A 17016-nucleotide genomic window follows, 5' to 3' on the forward strand; every position below is an offset into this window, starting at 1 on the left:
CAATATCAATTATTATTATTATTAGTAGTAGTAGTAGTAGTATACAACGCAATAATAAATTGGATGTGGCTCAATGGTAGAGCACTCACTTTACTAGTGAGAGGTAGGGGGATCAAACCTCACTGTCACCAATTTATATGGGAGATATGAGGGATGACCCTGGCTTGCCAGGGTTCGAGTGCTGATCTCACCCGGTTTTACCGGCTCCTCGCTGTCGTGCCGTTTGGCAGGCGTGAGGGTCGGGTTTTATCCGGGGAATCCCTCAATAGGTGGACCGCTAGGGGCTCCGTCCGTCCGGACTAGTGGCCGGCTCGAGCTACCTTTAGCCAATGGTGGCCGCGTACGGAATACCCGGCGTTACTTAGTTGGTTGTTTCAAAAAAATATATATATACAACACAATAAATTAATGGACTAAATAAGATGGATTATATATATGTGGGCATCTCCAAGATTTAGTTAAAGTTTGATTACTAAAAAATGAATTTAAAACCTTGTGGAAAGAAGATTGTTCTAAATAATAAAAGTAATTAGTTAATTAAAGTTTATAGAAAACAACTTTGAAAATTTTTTAACAGTCTTAGAAGTTTGAAACTTAATATACATATAAAACCTCTAACAAGATATATATTTGATCAGCTGTTACACTTTCTTATAATTATTTTATTTGTGTTTCACGAAATAATCGGAAAAGAGGTATGTGAGGCCTAAAATGAAAATTTGAAAAGAGAAAGCAGAGATGCATAGCCTTTAAAACCTTTAATACAACTTGAATCTTTTATTTAGCTCGCCAAAAAACTTTATGATATAATTGAATTCTAAAACTTATAAACCGTATATGTTAATGGCTAGCTGACCCACCATCCACTACAATCTCCCTATATATACCATCTCTTCCACCGTTACTTATGCACCAATCATCACCGCCAGCAGCAACTGCCACCATCACGAGCAGTTCACTGCAATTTGATAACAAAAGCTGCAGTGACAATGGTTATTGCTGGTCATTTCCCTCACCTCTCTTTTGCATTTGGTCTTATGGGTACTCTCTCTCTCTCTCTCTAATCACCACTTACCATCAATGTTCCGATCGATAACCGGCTAATAATCATGTAATGTATTGAAGGATCACATACTGTGAATAATATTAATACATACAACTTAATGCATGTATGCAAATATATATAAAAGTTACTTTCCATGCACGTAACACACTCAAAACCCTAGCTAACAAATGCTTGTAATATTATTCATTTGCAGGCAATATTGTCTCATTCATGGTGTTTCTTTCCCCTTTGTAAGTTTTTCTATTCACTTGATTCTTTTCAACACAAATCAGTATAAATTAGTCTAGTTTGTGTATATTTTTGTAATTATATGTATATATGTTGTTACTTGATGCATGGATTAAACAATTTTGACATGAATAACGTTAGGCCGACATTCTACAAAGTTTACAAAAAGAAGTCAACAGAGGGGTTTCAGTCCATACCTTACGTGGTGGGATTATTTAGTGCCATGCTTTGGATCTATTACGCGTTGCTAAAGGGCAATGCCATGCTTTTGATCACCATCAACTCAGTTGGCATTGTCATACAAACTTTTTATCTATGTGTTTATGTCTTCTATGCCCCAAAGAAAGCCAGGGTATGCATATTCTTATATTACAATCATCTGTTTTGATTATTGTTACTTTCTTCATTAGCTCTGATTCGAAGCGCACATTATTTCATGTGTAGATGGATAGTTTGAAGCTAATCATGTTGTTCATAGTTATTGGATTTGGGTTGATTGTTCTCCTAACTCAATTCCTTACAAAAGGCGCTCAACGTGGTGTGATTGTTGGATGGGTGTGCCTTGTATTTGCTTTGTGCGTGTTTGTCGCACCATTAGGTGTTCTGGTACGTACAAACGATATAAAAAACAATAATGACTGGTGGCGGATCTAGGTTTCTAGAGAGTATATACTATAGTACTCTTACAAAAAGATAATTGAAAAAAAAGGAATTATAAACTGAGTTACTATGATATTGTAAGAACTTAATTAATTTATAGAAGTATGTAATATGTCCACGTGCAACAACATATAATAATAATAACCCTTGGGAAAAACTATTCATTTATTAAATATGCTTGATTTCTTTCAACAGAGACAAGTGATAAGGACAAAAAGTGTTGAATACATGCCAATTATGTTGTCGCTAGCACTCACACTCAGTGCGGTTATGTGGTTCTTTTATGGGTTGTTTCTTGGGGACATTAACATTGCGGTACGCTCAACTTAAAAAATATTTTATATTCATCAGACATTTTCTAACATGAGCTTTCTTGTTTATAGATACCAAATACGCTCGGATTCACCTTTGGTATCTTTCAGATCATACTTTACTTTGTGTATAAGAATAAGAGGCCAGTTATCAACGACAAGATCATAGAATTCAAAGAGAAAATGAATGAAATTGATGAACCAGGAGTCATGGAAGAAAAAGATCAACACGCAATCGATATGGTGATGGTGAACGCGCTTATAAACGCTCCAAATGCGCATGGTGTGGCTGTTGTTCCGGGTCCAGTTTTGGCTAACCACACAATTGAAGCCCAAGCTTGATAACTTGATCTTAATGGTTTTTTGCTTGACTACATAGGATACCATCTCCATAAATAACTGTACTAGCTTGATTACAAGTTTGTACCTTAATTGGAGTATAAAATATCCTACCAACTAGCTAATATAACCCTCAGATTGTTTCGGTATTTAATGTGTTCTCTATATAAATTAATGAATTTGATTCTGCATATATATTATGATATTTTTCGCGTTTTTTTACGTTCTATATTTTCTCGCATTATAGGATATTCTTGTTTCATAGGACATCTATCGCTTTCCAAATTTTGAAATAAATATTGTACTGTAGCATTTTATTCAATATTTAATGATTGATAATAATCCTTTGGTAATTAAAACATCAAAGTTTTATTTCATTTTGTGAAGATAGCAAGAGCTGTCTTACATGAGAAAAATGACGACAATATTTATTTCCCCACACCAAATAACTTCTGATGGAGATAAAAAGGATTCATGAAAATGGTATAGCAAAAGCAAAAGAAAGTTCATGATAAATCGACGTGAGCTGACGAATCCCACTTTCGTTAAGTGTCCTAATGTTCTTCCTTTTTTACTGGTAATTAATCAAGTATAATCTTCTGAAAAATCTAAAATAACTTAATTATTTTTTTCTAATTATTAATCTCGATCGATATTTATTATTAATCCTAGAAGTAAAACAATAATTATGAGATGATAAATGATTATAATTAATAAAATTAGCGAGTGAGATTTACTTTGCTATGTTTTGGCGCAACATATATAAAACAAATTTGACTCGTCCACTCAAACATGAACTCGAAAATTACATCGGACATATGAACCTGAAATGTATTTTTACTAGTTTACAAGAACTAAGGAAAGCTTTAGGTTTAAAGAGTCTAATTTGATTCACAACCCTATGATATTTACTACGGCTAGCTTCTAAACTATAATTATTAAATTCCTCTTACACTCCATTGTAGAGATCGAACCTCCAACGCTTAAATACAGCCCTTTGGTTCACAGATGATATAAACTCACCAAAGTAGATCCGAAAATGAGTTTTGAAGCTTTATGATATATTGAGTCAAAAAAGTGAGTTTCAATAGTTAATTTATAATGTGAACTAGGATAAAGCTTGTGTAATATACGAGTGGTTAAAAACAACAAAAAAGTTAAATTTAATAATAATATATATGATAACGTACCTTATGGATTCATAAGATATAAATAATGATAAATAAAATTTTACAATTCAGAAATTTCTAAAAACTTCTTTGATATAACATTGGATATATATGGACTTAAATGTTTAATGATTTGTTAGTATTAATTAGAAGTTAATTAATAATATATCATTTATATGTCAAGAAATCTAACACAATTATCACTTAAGTGGAGTTGGTAAATATTTTTAGTTTGAAACATGAGATCTTGAATTCGAGACTTGTATTACACAATAATTTATGTTTTTTATATTTTACAAAGCCTTATGTGTATTTAGAAGAAGAGATAATAAAATAAGAAATTACTCACATGACATCCTATGTGAACTGTGAAGGCCCTATAATAATTTCATATGAAAAAAAATATCTTGATTTAACAGTATATATATTTATATTAAATGTATGTGTTGCTTCTTTACCTTGTATGAAGGTTCATATAAAAAACACCACGCACTTAGAAATGCGTGTCAAATATAAATAAGATTAAACAGTTTTATTACTATTGTGTTAAATAAGATAAAAGATTTATTAGGATTGATTAATATACGTGTGTGTGAGGGGGGAAGGGGGTTGTCATACGTGTGGGTTCTCAAAAATTAATGGATCCTTTTCTTTTCTTTTGGTTTTTAATATAAATAATTATTTGGATGAAAATAAAAAAAATTTGTCACTTATATTTGATAAAGTTGATCATATAATGTAAACGCGTCAATTCTGGTCATAACCCATACACAAATTATTAACTTCTGGGTTCTCTGATATGACATCTTTATAAATCAGATTAATCCGAACAAAAACCCTTTTATAAAGGGTCCTGTTAGGGATACCAACCAAACCAACTAATACGTCGCTGTATAGGATTATACGCGACATATTAGGGTACGGTTTCACATCATAGCCTGGCTCGACTGTCATAGGTCTGTCATATTTTAGACCTATACGCCGCGTATAGTCCTATACGCGGCGTGTTAGGTTTTGTATATTATTGGAGCCCTGCTCCCTCCCCTCCCTCTCCATTCTTTACTTATCTTTTCCTCTTTTTTTTACCTCACCCCCACCCTCTTCATTCAACCAACAACAACAACCAATTATTTCCGGAGTCGGACGAGGAGGAGCCCAGATACGCCGCTAACGGTTAGTCGGACTTAAACCAAGTTTTGTTTTATCTTTATTTAGTACATGTTAGAACATAGTTGTACATGTTAGGACAGAGATTTGGTGACTGGTTTAGTTTTGTTATGTGACGATCTGAAATTTGTTTAGGCACTGACCGTTATACTACACCATGCCTACCATATAGACACCACGGTAACCCTAGTTCGCCGGGCCTCACAAACTTAAAATAGGTTTCCCGTACTGTTAAAATATGAATATTAATATTATTATTAAATTATTATTGTTGTTAAAATGTTACTGTTAATAAAATAAATTTTGTTATTGTGTTTATTAAAATATTATTATTATTAAAATAATATTATTCTAAACATATAATTATTATTATTAGGTACATGATTTTATCCAGAAATTCAAATGCGGGTGTCATGCGCCGAACAATACGTTCGGAGGTACGTTCTTAGATTGCATTGTATGTTTTTAATATAATATAATATTTTGTTATTATATAATATAATAACAAAATATTATATTATATTATGTCAAACGGGTGCTGGTTATGTTAATGGATTTTTCTAAAAAAGTCTACCAGTTTTGTCTTTTTATGGGTTTTTTTCCTTTTTTTCTTTTCTTTTGTTATTATTAATGTTATTTATAATTATTATTATTATTATTATTATTATTATTATTATTATTTATTTATCAATAATATATTATTATTCGAAATTTGATAAAGGGTGTTCAGTTGCATGGCTTATTTGGGAAAGTTGACAGTGCGAAACAGACTTTCAATTTATTGGCTGGTTTCGTAATGGGCATCTTGAATCAGTTACAGGGGCTTACTTGGGAAAACTGACATTTCCAAACGAACTTTCAATTTCTTGGCTGCTTTCGTTATCGACATCTCAAATCTGGTTCTTCGATTTCTTCAAACTACAACTGTCTTGACCGTTGGTCACCACCGGCAACCGTAGTTGTGTTCACTCAAACACATATAAGTCGTTACTAAGTGTAGGCTTAGGCTTATTATTATTTTTATGTTTAGTTGGAGGTATTCTAAGTTTATCAGCTTGCGTATATTAAAGAATTATCGGCTTATATGTATACATACATATATACAGTAAATGTGCGGTATAATAATTCATTGCTCCGACATAACTAGCACCAAATCGAGATATTAGTTTGATGAGTTTGAATATCTCGGATATGCGGTATCCGCTAACGACAGCGATAATGGGATCCTATACTTTGGAGAGAGGAGTGGAATTCGATCATTGCTCCAACATAACGAGCACCAGATTGAGATATTAGTTCGGACTTACCTGAACCGGTTGGCAAATATGTTGACGTGGATTTAGGTTCGGTGTTTACGATGATATTAACACGTTTGCTTAAAGCTTTCATTATCGCCGGCATAATACACAATGAAAGCACAAACTCAAACAACAATCCATACAATAGCAATTCTCTACTTTCACTCAATAGAGTACAAAACATGAAGAAGAGAAATAATTATGAAGAGAATTGCTATTGTATGGATTGTTGCTTGAGTTTGTGCTTTCATTGTGTATTATACCGACGATAACAAAAGCTTTAAGAAAAGTGTCAACCTGTTCATGTAAGGCCGAACTAATATCTTAATCTGGTGCTCGTTATGTTGGAGCAATGACCGAATTTCCACTTTTCTGTCCAAAGTATGGGCTCCCGCTATTGCTGCCGTTAGCGGATAACGCGGATCCGAGAGATTCAAACTCATCAAACTAATATCTCGATCTGGTGCTGGTTATGTCGGAGCAATGAATTCTTATACCGCACATCTACTGTATATATGTATGTATAAATATAAGCCGATAATTCTTTAATATACGCAAGATGATCAACTTAGAATACCCCCAACTAAACATAAATATAATAATAAGCCTAAGCCTAAGCTTAGTGACGACTGATATGTGTTTGAGTGAACACAACTACGGTTGCCATTTGTCTCAGACATCAAATACGTACACCCAGACGGTAACTGCGGTTTCCGAGCAGTCGCCGTGGGTTTGGAGAGGCATGAGAAATACTGGTCGGATGTTAGGCAGGCAATGCTGAACGAGTTGAAAACGAACGAAGGGTGGTGGAGGGCGATGTTCAATAAAGAGGATGACGGATTGTATGACTGGGTTCGTTCCAGCCTTCCATACTACCACACGGTCAAACCGGCGCCGCCGAGTCGTTGGTTCAGTGTACCCGGTCACGGGCACGTGGCTGCTCAAACATTCAGGTGTGTGTTAGTCAACCTACACGGCAATGACACCGAATGTGACTTTCCGTTGAGACTCGGTCCTGACCCGATTCCGGATCCAGCGGTTATAAGCATCGCTAACTGGGGAGGTGATCACTGTATACATATCAAACTAGTAGAGGATTTCCCAATATTGACGCCGAACCGTAATTGGGAAAGAAACACCGTACCAGCGGCGCTATTATTATTGTTATTATTATTTATTATTATTATTATTATTGTTATAGTATATTATATTAAATTATATTATATTATATTATTGCAGGCCCCGTGCGTCTGGTACGCCAGAGACTCCGATAAGGAGCCAGGCGCCGATACGACATGTTTACTTCTGCATGTTCGGGCAGGACGTCCATCTCTCCATGGAGGAGTTCGCGGTTGCTCTGGGCTTATACACCGACCAGGAGGTACGCAGCCCGATATACATGGAGAGCATCCACTATATGCCGGACGACGACCTGCGGGTACGGTGGAGGGCCATCAGCGACCAACAGTTCGGGGATAGGGCCTTGGACACCAAGGCTAAGGTCTCGGCTATTAGGGACCCGCTGCATAGGTACGTTCTTAAAATGTATTGTATTGTTCAATATAACGTAATATAAATTAATAATATAATATAATTTTGTATTGTATTGCATTGTATTGTGTTGTATTGTGTTGTGTTGTATTATGTTATTGTTATATTATATTATTATTATTGTTATTAAATTATACTATCTTATATTACACAGGTACATATACAGGCTGATTGCGACGTTCATTGCGGGTCGCAATCAGGACGCGGAGCACTGCAACCTGCGCGACCTGTTTTTTTTGAGGTGTCTGCTGACTCGTAGGCACTGCAACCTTGCTAGGGGGTTTGCAGACTATTTGTCACCTACCACCACAAGCAGGCACGAGGGTCCTTGATGGGTGGCGGGTACGTTCCAGCTTGCGATATCTCTGGGCCATAGAGCCCTAGTGGACGGCCTGCTTATCGAGCCGACCCCTCCGAGCGCGCTGGATCGCAGCCGTTGCGGCAACATGCATATTGTGCGTTCGTTCCCCGGGCCCAACGGCCTATACGACCGACTGGTGGCCGGGCCGGGGCACATGCGCCTTACGTCCCAGAGCCTTTAGTCGAGCCTCCCCCGTTCGCGGCACCGGAGGTGCATATATTGTCCATGAGCTTGTCGACGCGGGGGGAGGGGGCCGGTGGGGATTCGGACGACGGTGGTGATGGACGTGAGGATGCCGGCGCATCTCAGGTACGTTTTCATATATTATCGTTTTATTATTTCTTTTAATTCGTTTTCGTATTAAACGTATTTCTATTTTTTTTTGTTAGGCGCCGACGCAGCACGTTCCACGCATATATCGTGCGGTGCGTCTGGATCCCGCCACCGACGCTAGGTTGCAGGCCCTTGAGTTGGGAATGAGGCAGATGTCGCGCCGGATCAACTGGCTTGTTGACAGTCGGGTAGCGGAGCTGTCTGGACAGCAGTACACCATGCCACCACCACCCCCTCCCAGTTTTGACCACAAGGCGAGCACGTCTAGCGTGAGACGCGGACAGGGTGACGACGTGGATGCCGCGGACTAGGCGTGTTCATCGAATCGAATAACGAATTTTCAAGTTAAATCGAATCGAATAATCCGAATAATTGTTTTTTTGCCCGTATTCGTATTCGATTAAAATTTGAACTATTCGATTCGTATTCGTATTATATGCCCAATTCGAAATTCTATTCGAATTCGTATTTGAAACTCGAATTCGAATAAATATGATCAAATTGAAGTTTACCTATGCCAAAAATTCGAAAACCATAATCATAATTGCAAAACAAGCATATAAATGTAAAGTAGGTACAATACCACATGATAATAAATTCAAAATTAAAGTATAAATAGTCTAAAATTCAAAATATTCAAAACGAGAAGTAAATAACACCCATATTAGTAAGGACTAAAAAAGAATAATATGGTCTATTGAGTTTAATTAATTTGTAATGGACATTTATTATTTATGGATTTGACACAAATAAAAAATAAAAAGTAATAATTATATATATACATATATGAATATATAATTTGAATTCGAATTTCGAATCGTATCGAATAATAAATCATAAATTCGTATTCGATTAAAATACTCGAATACGAATCGAATCGAATTCGAATTTTTATAACCGAATTCGAATCTTAATAATCGAATTCGAATCGAATCGAATTTCGAATGTTTCGAATGCGAATCGAAATCTGAACACCCCTACCGCGGACGGTTCGGGGGCTAGGCGTAGGGGAGAGGACGACGCCGACGTTGGCGACGCGTTCGAGGGCCACGATGACAGCTTGGGCATGAACATAGACGACTTTCTGTCGTAGATTTTTATGTGCTAGTTGTCGTATTTACTTTTATTTGTACACTGATTTTTGGTATATATATGTGTTAATTGTCTTGACCAAAATAATATTAAATATTAAATAAATAATTAATATATAATGATAATAATGATAAATAACAATAATAATAATAACAAAATAACAAAGAAAAAAATAAAATAAAAAACAGAATAAGACAAAATTGGTGGTGTTTTCTAAAAATACCGAGTCATACGCCGTGTATAGCTACTCTATACGCGGCGTATTAAATGGTGTTTTAGCAATTGGTGGGGTGTCCCTAGAAAATCTGTTTATATATGGGTTAACCCTGAATATGACTTTTTGATAAATATGTTGACCCATTAAAACGTTTAAGTTTAATAGTTTTTAAAGAAGTTCATACTTAATATAACTTTTAGGTCTTATCTAATTAGACGGTGTTAACATTTAAAGTTCGGTACCTCTTAAGATCATGTGTGCTACCACACGAATTTTATATTGTACAAATAGTAGAGTTTGTCTCACTCCGACACAAAATGTTTAGGTTTTGGGTGATTAATTTAAGCAGTATTGTAGGAAAAATTATAGATATGTTGTGTCTGGAATATTGACTAGTATAACCGTTTAATAGATGCGTGTTCAAATTGCCCTAAGTTAAATTAATCATATAGACATGTCAACTCATTTAAAAAGAAACGAAAATAAATAAAAATATATAATTGATAGTAAATCCATTTATGTTACATATATGGATTGTTTATTGCTAATCAGTTTCAACCCGTTATTACCGACACTATGATTTATGTAAGAACTAGTGCCTACCCACGGAGCTAGCTTATAATGTACTATGTTATTGACCCGTGTACTACACAGGTGGAAATAGAAAAATCATCAATTGAAAACACACACACACACACGCATATATTATCTAACTATTTGAAGAAATGTAATGATACTGGCTTTTCAATGAACGGATTATTTTATATAAGTATGTCAAAATGAAAAAAGATGACCGTAGATGAAAATTTATTAATTTATACTTTTGAATTTAATAATTATAAAATATTAATAATATGAATATTAATGAAAAGGCTATCGCATTAGTTTAAATTGAAATTGCATCTATACAATTGTTGTGTTTTCTAAACCAAAGCAACATGCAAAGACAAATTGAGTAACAAAAGATTAAGATATGATATAAAGCATTCCATAATATTGAAAAGGCATTTAGAAATACATATTTATAATAAAACAACAAAGTCGTGAAAGTTTTATTAAATGGTTCTTGAAAATATATTTACTTAAAACATCAAACTAAAAAAAAGATATTAATTTGGTGAATATGCTAAAAAGCGTCCGCAGTTGGACGGCTAGGATTCTATATCTGATGAATATTTTATGCATATCATAAATACTTTTTTGTAAAGCAAAAACTTAGCCAAATTTATTAGGAGCTTAAAGGTCATCCACTCTTGAATATTAAATTTTATTTTTCATTTATTAAATTTGAAGAAAATTCTAAGAATGCATTCTTATTTATGAAAATTACAAAAATCATCCAATAGGAATGTAGTAAAATGAATTGCTTTAATATTATATATAGATATAGATATAGATTACGTCATAAGCACAAGTTTAAATAACTTATCATAAAAAATATTAAGTTTACAAAATTTGAAAAGTGGTTTCACTGTCTAAATACTCGTATAAAAACATTAAATTTTAGGGTATTTCAAAAATCGGAACAGGTGGGTTTCGGGTTTAAAAATTGACGAATGTCACGGTTTACAAAATCATACAATAAGAACAAAAGTTATCAATTTTATCAATTATCTCATATAACTAACAAACGGGTCATAAAATATTCGGATTAAATGAGTCATGTGTTATAAAATATAGTCAATGGCTGCATTCAATAGAAGTTTTTTTTTAAATTTAATATAGAATTAATTTAATAGTAAGAAATTTTAAGGTTGAAAATTATTTATGATAAATAGTCAAGTAACCAATAGGAAAGGCATGCTTCCAAAAAAGGTCTTGTTTTAATATAATATATAGATAGATAGATTTCTGAACTTGATTCTAATTCGTTTCATAAGAAAATATTTATGTGTTAAAAATAATTTAATTTAATTACTTATAAATTAGATTGTTCATAAAAATTATTAAAAATAGTTAATGCATTTTAAAATAGTTAATGCATTAACTATGATTTAAAGATAGCTAATGTATTAATTATGATTTTAAAATATGTTTAATGGCCATATGATATAAGTTGGCATTTAATATGAATTTAGAATTATTTAAATATGAATAAAATTTAGGAAAACTTGATATTTTATTTTCTTTTTAAATTATTTAATTGTGAAGAAAATCAAAGAAGTACTTGTTATATATGGAAGGAATAGGGTTGGACCATAAGAAGATTATGTGTCAAAAAACTCAATTGCTTTAATAGTATAGTTAGATAATAAAAACAAAGTAAAGTTAAAAACCATGGAAAGTGTAAAGTGAAAGGGATCTGTGTTGTTTCTTGTAGCAAGGATTCTCCACTTATAATTATTCGAGGCTTTTAAGGAATTGGTGATGATTATTTTACGAAATTTTAAGTAGGTTCCTATGCCATTTTGATGATATAAGTATAAGACTTGTAGGCCAGTTACCATGCAAAACGACCACTATCAACTCACCATATATATACATTCCACCTTTGTCTTCTTTCCTATACACTAATACAAAGTCATAATTTACCCAAATTACAAGAAGGGTATTTTGGGGTTTTCTACATCGATCACAGCTAGTCGATAACATTCAACAAGCTGATCTTCTCTCCCTAGTAAGTAAAGGACCCATCTTTTTTCATCAAGCTGATAACATTCAACAGCTAGTCATAATTTACCCATCTTTTTTCTGTTGCCAAGTTGTAGTAAATTGTCGGAAAAATTAGGGTTCTATTTTTCGTTGGACTTTCTTGTAAATCTGTAGGAAATTTGTTCAACTTTCCCCATTTTTTTCTCAATTATGACATTATATTATTTTGTAATGTTTGAAAAGAAAGGAAAAAAAAAGGCAGCCAGCTTAATTTAAATCTTGATTCCATATATTTGTGACGTATATATATGTTAAACGCTGTGAACATATACAGAGTATATGTTATACGTCATATATGTTAGGCTATATATATAGCGTTTTGTAACTTTCATGCAATCGTTGAAAAATGATGGCACGGAAAGAAAAGAAGAAAAAAGACAGAGAAATAAAATTTTATTCTAATCATAATGAAAGTTACCAAACAAGAAAACAAGCAAGCTATATATATAGCCTAACATAAACGGCGTATATGTTATACGGTGTATAATTAACATATACGACGTCTATGCTCACATCGTATAACATATATACGCTCACACAATATTTGGGTGCGTATTGCATAATAAATCGATTATTAACATATAAGTAAGAAGCCCTAAACTTTAATAATTCAGATATGCATGGTTTTTTTTTTCATGTAAATAAATCATATCTGCGTTCCAGCAGAGTATATATATGAATATATGATTGGGAACCCCACTAAAGTCCACTTCGAATTCGAACGTGTTCAAGTGTTACATCCCATTTCTACGTTTGTTCAAAGAATAAAATAAATGTAAGTCTTAAGTTGGGTTCATTCTAAGAAACTATCATTACTTTTCTAAAAGCTGATTCTTTTAAGATAATAAATAATTAATAACAACACATTTACATAAACGGTGCTTGGAGCATAATGTGTTCAATAATTCACTGTATTCGCGACGAGATCATATTGACGCAATAAATGTGTGATAAATGTATCAGGAAACTGTTCACGTAAAATAATGTTTTAAACCTGAAACCGTTTTGAACATTATTAATTCACTAATGGACCAATGTAAAATGGAGCATATTCAAACTAGAGAGCTGACAATTTATGATATTAATACAACACGAAGTTAAGCAAGCTCGGGTACGTTTGAGCTTATAAACAAGTTTCGTGTTTTAAATGTAGACACGAATAAACTTGTGTCTAATGTTAAATACATGTTAATGATTTGTTTATACCTGCTTAAAGACGTTTTTAATTAAAAAGTAAAATAAAATGTGTGCCTTGGTGTCTAATCTCTAGTGGGACACATTTGATTTTCATTCTTCGTCTTGGCAGACGGCATCCCACAAACCATGATTCAATCTTCGGAGTTTGAGCTTCGTCTTCAGTCTTCATCAAATTTTCAGTCCACGAACATTCACTATATATTCTCCAAATGTGAGAAAAATCGACCTTGAGGCTTGAGGCTTGAGGCAATTCATTAGCGATTCACAAAACATCTTGGGAAAGGACATAAGGTTAAAAGAACTGTATGTATGCATATGCTATTATGTTTTATGGGACCGATGTGCATCATTTTGTTTATTGATGATTTGACAAGGAACGCACACTGACACTAGTATGTGTAAATGTATACATACATACATATGTATATGTTTAGTTAATTTACACATGGTTTGTTTATCGTGTTACTAAACAAGCAGCTCGTGTTTCTAAACAGAATCATGCTTGTGTTTGGGAATGACACGACTAGTTATCGCGTCATATTCGTGTAGCAGCTAAGCCATTTATTGGTTTCTTGGTTTTTTACCGTAATATAATCTTTGGGTGAAAATTTGTTTTCTAGGAAATTGATAACCATAAAGGAAAAGGGTCTATATATATGTGTGTGTGGTTGTTTTATACTGCAAATCCCATCAACACAAAACCAATTCTATTAACATATAGAGAGAAAAACTTGAAAAAAGATAGTAGAGTTGTCAGGAATGGGTATAAAAAGTTGCAGGAGCCAACGACTGTGAAATAACCAAATTATGAAAAGTTATGCTCCAAGCTTTTGTGATCTAAGGAAAGAATGATAAGAAAGTTGACAATGAAATGCTATTATTGATAACTAATATAGAAATTGATGGTGATAACCATACCAAAGTGTAACGCGTAATTAAGAGAAGAATTATATAAAAAAGTGTAAATCTTCAAAAGAAGAATATGGTTCAAGTGCGAATATGGTAATTTAATTTTATCATTGAAATGTACTTGTAAATGTAATTAAATAAACAGTATTATTTAATTGAAATGGAGAGAGAAAATAGTGAGTTTTAGCGTAATTTTTGGTTTAGGGATAGGAGGTGGGATGAGAATGCTCTAAGTTTATAAACAGAATTTTAAGACCCAATAAGTACAATTTGAGTTCAAAGTTTGAGTGCGTTAAATCGTAACAAAGTTAAAAAGTTTTAGTAAATGTCTTAGGTTCTGTAAATTTCATTAGAAAACAGTAAAATTTTATGATCAGGGCCGGGGATTCAAAATGCTAGAAAATTTCCTTTTAACGATTGGGTTCCTTTTAAAAATCAATTATTTCGTATAGATCGAGATCTGAGGTGGGTAGGATTCCAACAAAAGAAGCTTTATTGAAAAGAGGTATATTTTCCTTCAATGATAAATGTTCCAACTAATGTGGTGTATCGCAAGATTCGGCGAACCATGTGTTGGTATCGTGTTTGCTAGCTAGATCAGTGTGGTGGAGGGATAGCGTAGTAATTGTTCAGTTTGTTGTTTTGCGTGGATCTAGTAAACACTCATTATAACTCATAAGCATACTGTAGGGGTATGGTACTAAACCCGGTTTTACGACCCTAAATTTATTATGTTTGGCTTATTTTATTATATGGACTAATACAATGTTATTGGGCTGAGGGGGTTTTGTGGAGGTAACCCTAACTGGGCTAGGCCCATTAGGGTACCATGATGGTGGCCATGAGACTCTCTATATAAGGAGGTCTCCACCTCCTTATTAAAGGGTCATGCTCAATAAGAGCCACCACCACTTTTTATGTCTGTAAACAAGAGATTCCTCAGGATTTCTTAGCAGTCACCTCCATACCCCCGAAAAACCATTGCAAGTCTCAAGCAGCCGAAGAAGAAGATCAAGATGTGGTTCGTTCATCTCGAAAAACCGTGGAAACATCGTCATGGATCAGGTCAGATTCATTTCATGCTTCGACATTGGCGCCATCCGTGGGACGGCAACGAACTACCCTCCGATCTTCATCTCGGCTGTCAGATCTCTCCCAGGAAAAACCCAGATCTGGAAGTTTACAGAAAAAGGCTTCAAGGCTTGTTCTATTAAAGCTCAAAAAGATCCATAGATCTAAAAGAGGCTTCCAGATCTGTGCGAAAAGAAACTGCCGGACTCGAATGATCAAGTCTCCGGATCTGTGATGGTTTTAAATCTGCTCCGAGCTTCAGATCTATCCAGATCTGATTTACAGATCTAGATCTAGATTACAGACCTGGATTTTAGGTTTAAAATTGCAGGTCTAACTCTTAAATTGCAGATCCAAAAATTACCAGACTTCCGCCGCCATGTACGCGCGCCCGCGGGTTCTCATTCCGCAGCCGTGCATGTGCCACCGCGGAAACCACCATGTGGGTTTTGCGCAAGAGACCTCCGCCATGCACGCGCACTCGCGAGTCACCACTCCATCGCCGTGCATGCGTGCATCAGGCCTCACGCCAAACTTAAAGGTTGGGAATCCTCATAATATCCCATATGGCTACGCGCCAAACTTAAAGGTTGGGAATCCTCATAATATCCCATATGGCTACGCGCCAAACTTCAAGGTTGGGAATCCTCATAATATCCCGTATGGCTACGCGCCAAACTTCAAGGTTGGGAATCCTCAGAATATCCCATATGGCTATATCCCGTATGGCTACGCGCCAAACTTCAAGGTTTGGAATCCTCATAATATCCCGTATGGCTACGCGCCAAACTTCAAGGTTGGGAATCCTCATAATATCCCGTATGGCTACGCGCCAAACTTCAAGGTTGGGAATCCTCATAATATCCCGTATGGCTACGCGCCAAACTTCAAGGTTGGGAATCCTCATAATATCCCGTATGGCTACGCGCCAAACTTAAAGGTTGGGAATCCTCATAATATCCCGTATGGCTACGCGCCAAACTTAAAGGTTGGGAATCCTCATAATATCCCATATGGCTACGCGCCAAAACTTCAAGGTTGGGAATCCTCATAATATCCCATATGGCTACGCGCCAAACTTAAAGGATGGGAATCCTCATAATATCCCATATGGACAAGCGCCAAACTTAAGGGTTGGGAATCCTCATACCACATGCTCACGCATCACATATGCTCACACATATTACACATGCTTACGCATCACATGCTCACACATATCACAGTCTACGCGCACGCGCATGCAACATCTGCGCGCGGCGCGGGACATAAAGCCTACGCGCACGCGCATGCAACATCTGCGCGTGGCGCATAACACAAAACCAAAGTCTACGCGCACGCGCATGCAACATCTGCGCGTGGCGCGGGACATAAAGTAGCTCGTAAGCCGCCTCGCGC

The 17016-nt window shown here is 35.0% G+C and overlaps 1 protein-coding gene across 1 annotated transcript; it reads left to right on the plus strand.

Moving 5' to 3' along the window:
- The first annotated feature begins 934 nt into the window (after positions 1-934).
- On the plus strand, positions 935-2731 carry LOC143555572 (bidirectional sugar transporter SWEET14-like). The gene is made up of 6 exons (XM_077045102.1): positions 935-1041; positions 1260-1296; positions 1436-1646; positions 1739-1900; positions 2150-2269; positions 2338-2731. The coding sequence occupies exons 1-6, from the start codon at positions 990-992 to the stop codon at positions 2605-2607; spliced, it is 852 nt and encodes a 283-aa protein (XP_076901217.1). The 5' UTR covers positions 935-989; the 3' UTR covers positions 2608-2731.
- Positions 2732-17016: the final 14285 nt, after the last annotated feature.

This window comes from Bidens hawaiensis, unplaced genomic scaffold, assembly GCF_021521415.1.
Source record: "Bidens hawaiensis isolate Kalapana, Puna unplaced genomic scaffold, B.hawaiensis_p1.1 tig00018162_1, whole genome shotgun sequence".
Lineage (NCBI taxonomy): Eukaryota > Viridiplantae > Streptophyta > Magnoliopsida > Asterales > Asteraceae > Bidens > Bidens hawaiensis.